The sequence below is a fragment of the Orcinus orca genome, chromosome 10 (genome assembly GCF_937001465.1).
Source record: "Orcinus orca chromosome 10, mOrcOrc1.1, whole genome shotgun sequence".
In the NCBI taxonomy this organism is placed as follows: domain Eukaryota; kingdom Metazoa; phylum Chordata; class Mammalia; order Artiodactyla; family Delphinidae; genus Orcinus; species Orcinus orca.
In genome coordinates, this window is record NC_064568.1 from 100,533,791 (window position 1) to 100,539,790 (window position 6,000).

The following is a 6,000-nucleotide window of genomic DNA, read 5'->3' on the forward strand; positions in this document are numbered from 1 at the left end:
GCAGTGATGGTACATAAGTGGGTGAGGGTGAGAGCAGGGCCAGTTTCTATGGAGTGGTGAGAGAAGGCTTCTTCTACAAAGGTGAATTTTAAGCTAAGACCTGAGCTATTTCAGGATATTTCTCCAAGGTCACCAAATAGGCAGGCTTGCGTATCAGGCTGCCAAGACACTTTTTAGCATTAGAAAACAAGTAGAAAATGGCATGTGTTGCCCACATTGAATGCAGGTTCACGAGTGCACCAAGCTTGCCCAGCGGGCACTCTGCACACCAGCCGGTTAGGACAAAGGAGGTTACACATCCCCAGACCACTCACCCAGAGAGGGTGTAAAACCGTCAACATAAACAATAGTGGGCCAGTCAAATGACCAGCCTTTGGGATATGCAAGAGAAATGTATCCTGTTGATTCATACTTCCTCATAACCACTCTGACTGACAAGGCGCAAAGCATTTTCAATGTATTTCATGAGTAAGTTACTCCCCTGTCCCAGGGAAGAAGGATGTTTACAACTATGTAACATATTCCCTTATTTCAGTTTGTAAGTTACCTAACTCAGTAGATACAAGAATACTTTAAAACCCATACTGTAGCCTCTTTCTATAGGTTTTTAGAGTCATGTAAAGCCGTAGCTAACACGCCATTGAGACAGAGTAAGAAACCTGTGGAATTCTCCCAGGGTCCGTATTTAGAGAATCCACATTGCTAAGCAATTACTTCCTTCAAATGAACTGTCCTTATGCTCAGAGCTATGATAATCAGATTTTATCACATTTTTAGCCTCTCATTATGAAAGTCCCCCTTCCTACTGCTAAATGGATTAAGATTAAATGGACTGCTTCGCTGACAGGTGGCATAGCTTGTGACTTGGATTCTACTTACCTGGAAGTGATTGTCTCCTCTAATCACCCATGTGGAGTCCAGGATTGGACCTACAGACACTTATAACTTGCAGTCAGAAAGCCCAGTGGTATGATAGGAGGGGCATGGGACAGAATCCCCTACCCAGCGATCTTTCTCCTTCCATATCAGCCTGTCCCAGGCCTGAAATGACCCTACTGTTGAGTTCTCTTGGCATTTTTCAGTGCTGTTCTTTTGAATCTTTACAAATCTTTCTGAAAAATGAAAATATCCCTAACGAGATACTATGTTAAGCCATCGCTTTAGCAGGATTAGTTGACAACTAGCCTCAAGCAGTGCGACTCAGAAGCAGTGCCCACCTGTAGACCTGGAAAGGTCAGAAAAGCAAGGAGTGGGGAGAATTTGGAGGTCACTAAACACAGTAAATGTCTCCATACTTTACTCAAGCTAATTCTCACAATTTCAAACACCAGCGGTTCCCAAACACCACTGGAATCACCTGGGGAATCTTGAAAAACGCTGATACCTGGCTTCCACCTCACACGTTAACTACTGATACGGGGTACCACCTGGGCATCTAGACTTCAAAAGCCCCCAGGTAATTCTCATGTATAGCAATGTGTGGGAGCCACTGACATAGGAAGCATTGCTCTTAATTGCTTTCTGGGATGCTCTGATTTCCTTCAGACATCAGGTTCTCCCACACCAGTGTTTCTTGACCACGGCAGCACATTAGAAAAACCTAAGGCAAAAAAAAAAAAGCCAGAAACTCACCAGCTTAAGATTCTGACTTAACTGCTCTAAGGAGAAGCCCAGCATCTCTTACTTCTTTCCGTGCCCCAGGTGATGCTAATGGTCAGTCAAGGTCGAGAACCATGTTGTAAAGCCTAGGGACGGTTTTCTGGAGACTATAATATGATTGTCCCTGGAGGAGCCAGGAGTGCCACTCTCCCCACTTTGTTCAGGTTGGGACTCTACCCCCAAAAGGCAATAACACATTTCCCCAAGGCTGTGGGGAAACCTGGGGGAGGGCAGCAATGGGTGGAATTTACTAAGCCAGAAGCAGCAGAAATGTTAGAATAAGGAAAAGCACTGGTCCCTCTCCTCCCGCCCACGCTCCCCACCCCCCAACTTTACTGACTGGCATGAGAATTTCCTTAGAATACTTCTTGGAGGTGGCTCAACCCTGGATTTTGTCCCAACACACTGTGACATTTCCTGTCCAATCAGAAACCCTGGCACTGCAAGAAGCAAGACTGGCCGGCCTGGAGACTCCACTCCCTGTGCCATGAGTCTCCCAGGAGGATTTCTGCACCACCTGGATGTCAATCGTCCTGCTCTATATCCTCCCAGACCTCGTCCCTCAGCCCCACTTCTCCTTCCTTCCCCCAACGCTCAGCGGAGTTGAGACTCATCTCCTAGACATACTTGTAAAAGATTCGCTTCAAGTTTTTACATGGGAATCATTCAAGTAAATAATGTCCTTAAAAGACGGACGTCTTCGACGTGGCTTGGAGACGTGGGTGCTACTTTGCTAAGTATCTGCTAACCCACTTTGGGGCCCGGCCAGAGCCACGCGTCTCGCAGCGGAAAGGAAGTCCGCGGAGACCCACCCCACCGCGCGGCTGCGCCCACTTGGGGCGTGGCTACTGCGCCCCGTTTCTCCCCGCAGAGAATGCGTCCCCTACATCGCTTTGTCTACGCTAAGCTGAGTCAGTTTATGAATGAAGAGTAGCACAGACCAGAGGCACTGATTCTGGAAAAAGTCTTCCTTACACCGTTCTCATTAACAGATGAGAAAACTCAAGGGGGTAAAGGCTCTGTGACTCCGTCCGGGTTTGCCACAGAACATTTGTGGCTGAGCCCGATTTAGCCGCCCTTGAATTTCCATTCTGTTGCCTGGCAACCGGTTCAGACCAGCTCAGGGCCCAACCCCGGCCCCCAACCCGCACCCTTTCCCTGCCCGTGCAGTTGGAGCCTCACTGATCAAAAGTTCGGCCTTCTGGGGCACTGGCCAAAGGCATGTGAGCGAAGGCACTGGGCGGGTGACCCCAACTGGGCTCGGGGTCGGGCCCCAAACCCGCGCAAGCCCCGCCTGGCCGAGACTGGCGCGCCTTCCTCGGTCCTTTCGGGACCTCCTCCTGCATCCCTCCTCCCCCAATTCCGTGAATACCACTAAACGCAATCATGTCAAGTTTCCAGAGTTCTCAGCTGCTCCCGGAGTCCCCAGAGTCCCGGTGGGAAAACTGGCACTCAGAGCGTTAAGGGTGCAGAACCAAAACAGGAGGAGAAAGTACTGAAGAGCTTTCTCCTTCCCAGCTGGCTCCACTCGGGCCAGACTTCGCTGCCACAGTCGGGCTGGCGTGGCCCGAGCCGGGCACCAACGGGAAAAGCGCGGACTGTGCTCCAGCCGCTCACGGAGACGCGCCAGCCAGCGCCGCTCTCGGGACCCAGCGTCCCAGCCCGCCCACCGCCGCAGCGCTCAACCCCGGCGGGGGGAGCGCACGTGCCGCCCCCGGCCGCGCAGGTGGCGGGAGGGCAACCGGCCCGTCCCCGCGTCCCCGCCGCGCCAGCCCGGCTCCCCAGTGCCAGGGGCTCCTCCACCCTCTCACTCCCCTCCCCGGGCCCGGGAGACTGGAAAGGGGGGACGGGGGGGAATGATGCCGGTCGCTACGCTCCCCCAGATCCTCACCCAGGTTCACGAAGCTCATGACCATGTCGGCGTCGTTGAGGAAGGCGCTGTCCTGCGCGCTGGTCAGTGGAGACGCGCCGCCGCCGCCGGGTCCGGGGGCCAGGACGCTCCTGCTGCCGAGGGCCGCCTGCCGGGTCTGGGACGAGCCGGCCCCTCCTCGCGGCCCGGGCTGCCGCCGCTCCTCGTCGGAAGCCCCGTCCTCGTCGTCGGCGGCGGACAGGGCGTTGTACAGGTCCAGCATGAAGAGGGGCGCAGACTTCAGCCGCCCCGGCGGGGGCTCCCCGCGAGGCTGCTGCGGCGGCGGCGGGGGCGGTGGGAGCGCAGGGGGCTGCGGCTGCTGGAGGCCGTGCAGGGGCCGGGGCCGGTGCGGGAGGCCCAGCACGGCGAGGATCTCCTTCTGCATCTCCCGCTTCTCGTGCGTCTTGAGCCTCCGGTAGAGGAAGCCCGAGGAGGAGGTCTGCGGCGGCGGCGGCGGCGGCTCCGCGGGGCCGGGGCGCCCGCCGTCCCCCAGCAGCGCGCCCCCGGCGGCGGGCAGGGGCGGGGGCCCGCAGCAGCCGCAGAGCAGTCCCCACCACCAGCACAGCCACGGCGCCCTCCGCCCCAGCATCCCCGCCGAGCCGGGCTGGCCCCGCGGGCCCCGCGAGGCGTGGAGCGGCGGAGCGAGGCCGGAGCGCGGCCGCGGTGGCCCTTGGGCGTGAAGAGCCCCGCCACCTCTCGGCGGGCTCGCTTCCCCTTCCTGGCCCTCAGTCCGTATCTCTCATGTTCGTCTGGGGTGCCCGCAGTTGCCCAGGCTGGAGGGGAGGAGGAGGGGGCGATCCCCGGGAGGGCCGCTGGAGGGGCAGGGGGGGAGCCCCACGCTCCCGCGCAGGTCCCCGGAGGCGCAAGCTCCAGGCCAGGTGCGTCCGAGTCGGGGCCGCGCGGCAGCCGGCGCCCTGGCTCCTGGGCGGGTCACGGCGCAGTCTCTCCGGGGTCTGGCTGCCCGCGCACGTGCGCTGCCTTGCGCCCTCCGGGGCGGCTGGACGGACGGCGGGGCCGCTCACCAGCTGGGGAGGATGACCGGCATCATCCCCGCGCACGCCTCTCCCCGGCTTGCACGGCCGCCGTGAAGTTCACCCCGCCGCAGGGCCCCGGCCGTGGCGGACTAGGCGTCCCAAGGTGCCCACCTTCTCCGCGAGGCTTACACTTCCTTCTCCCTCTCACAAACTCCGCGCCCCCTCCGCCCTCGGGCACGGCACTGTCGCTCCCCCTCAAGATCTCGGCGCGCCGTTCCACTCCCCAAGCGGAGGCGGTGAGGCTCTTGCTTTCCGTTCCGTGCTCGTTCGGCTGCCCTGCAAACCCCGCTCGCAGAAGGGATGGGAGGGAAGCGGACCCGTGCGCGGAGCGGCGGCGTCGGCGCCGGAATTCGCAGGCTCCCGCCTCTCGGAGCCGCGCTCTCCGCAGCGGCCAACGTGGGCTTTCTGGTGCGCGTCTCGCTCAGGTACCGCACTCCAGCCCCCGGGTCTCCCCGCCCTCCTGGTAACGGACAGGCTGGCGGCCAATGAAGAGGCGCGTCTCGCCTGTATTTAAATAGGCCCGCCCCCTTCTTTCACCCTCCCTCTCCCGGGAGGCATCGCCTCCGCCGCGCGTAGGTTTCAAGTACAGAGAATTCTCGGAGGCACCCGAGGAGTGGCGAGGTGGCAAAGGCAAAGAGGTCACTGCTAGGAAGAATGATCTGATCAACACCCCGATGGGAACCTTTCCCTTTCACGATCCCATAAAAGGCCTAAATTTATGCCTTAACTAAATAAAAGTAATATCAGCTGTTAAATCAATGCCACCTGAATCAATTGAAGAACAGCAAACCATCACTTTTTCCCATTCCTTCCTTAGTTTCTCTAATTGATGTAATACAGGCGTTGAGCGTGCACGTGGCTTCCAAAGGCAGCTGATGGAAGTTGGGACACACCCTCGGAGAAGCCGTTCCCAAACGCCAGAGAGAGGGCCAAATATAAGCGATACCCGTCGTCCTGAGGGCTTGGGCTCTGAGTATTTTGATTTATTTCTTCATTTGGGCTTCGGCTTCGCTTCTTAAGCTAGCACCCAAAAGAAAGAGGGTGTAATCAGAGAGTGTAGTAAAAAAAAAAAGCCCCACCCCCGCCCCCAGCTTCTTGGAAATGTTTCAGAGCTTCTCCAGTTTGTCTGTTAACGTTGCATTTTAATGTACCGAAAGACAATCGAATTTACATGATGCAAGATCAGTAAAATTTGAGGAGAGGTGGTACAGGTGATTTCAGTAAGCGTAGGGTCTTGGCATGTCCCATTCAGGATCCCAGGCAGGGCCCTGAAACTCGGGTTGCTGGGAGCATTAGACAAGGTCAAGCATGTAAAACCCGTTGTAATTTCATGGCAGGCTCACTTCTCAGTTACAGACACTGCCCCCTCCCCCAAACAACACCACCACCATCTGCCAT

General features: G+C 57.5%; 1 protein-coding gene across 1 annotated transcript in view; it reads right to left on the reverse strand.

The window, feature by feature from the left end:
* BMP6 (bone morphogenetic protein 6) overlaps positions 1-5,054 on the reverse strand; it is a 146,210-nt gene extending 141,156 nt beyond the window's left edge. The window contains exon 1 of the mRNA XM_004281050.3: positions 3,551-5,054. Within this exon, the coding sequence (XP_004281098.1) occupies positions 3,551-4,157 (607 nt within the window). The 5' untranslated portion in view covers positions 4,158-5,054. The remainder of the gene's footprint in view (positions 1-3,550) is intronic.
* Between the last annotated feature and the right edge of the window lie 946 nt (positions 5,055-6,000).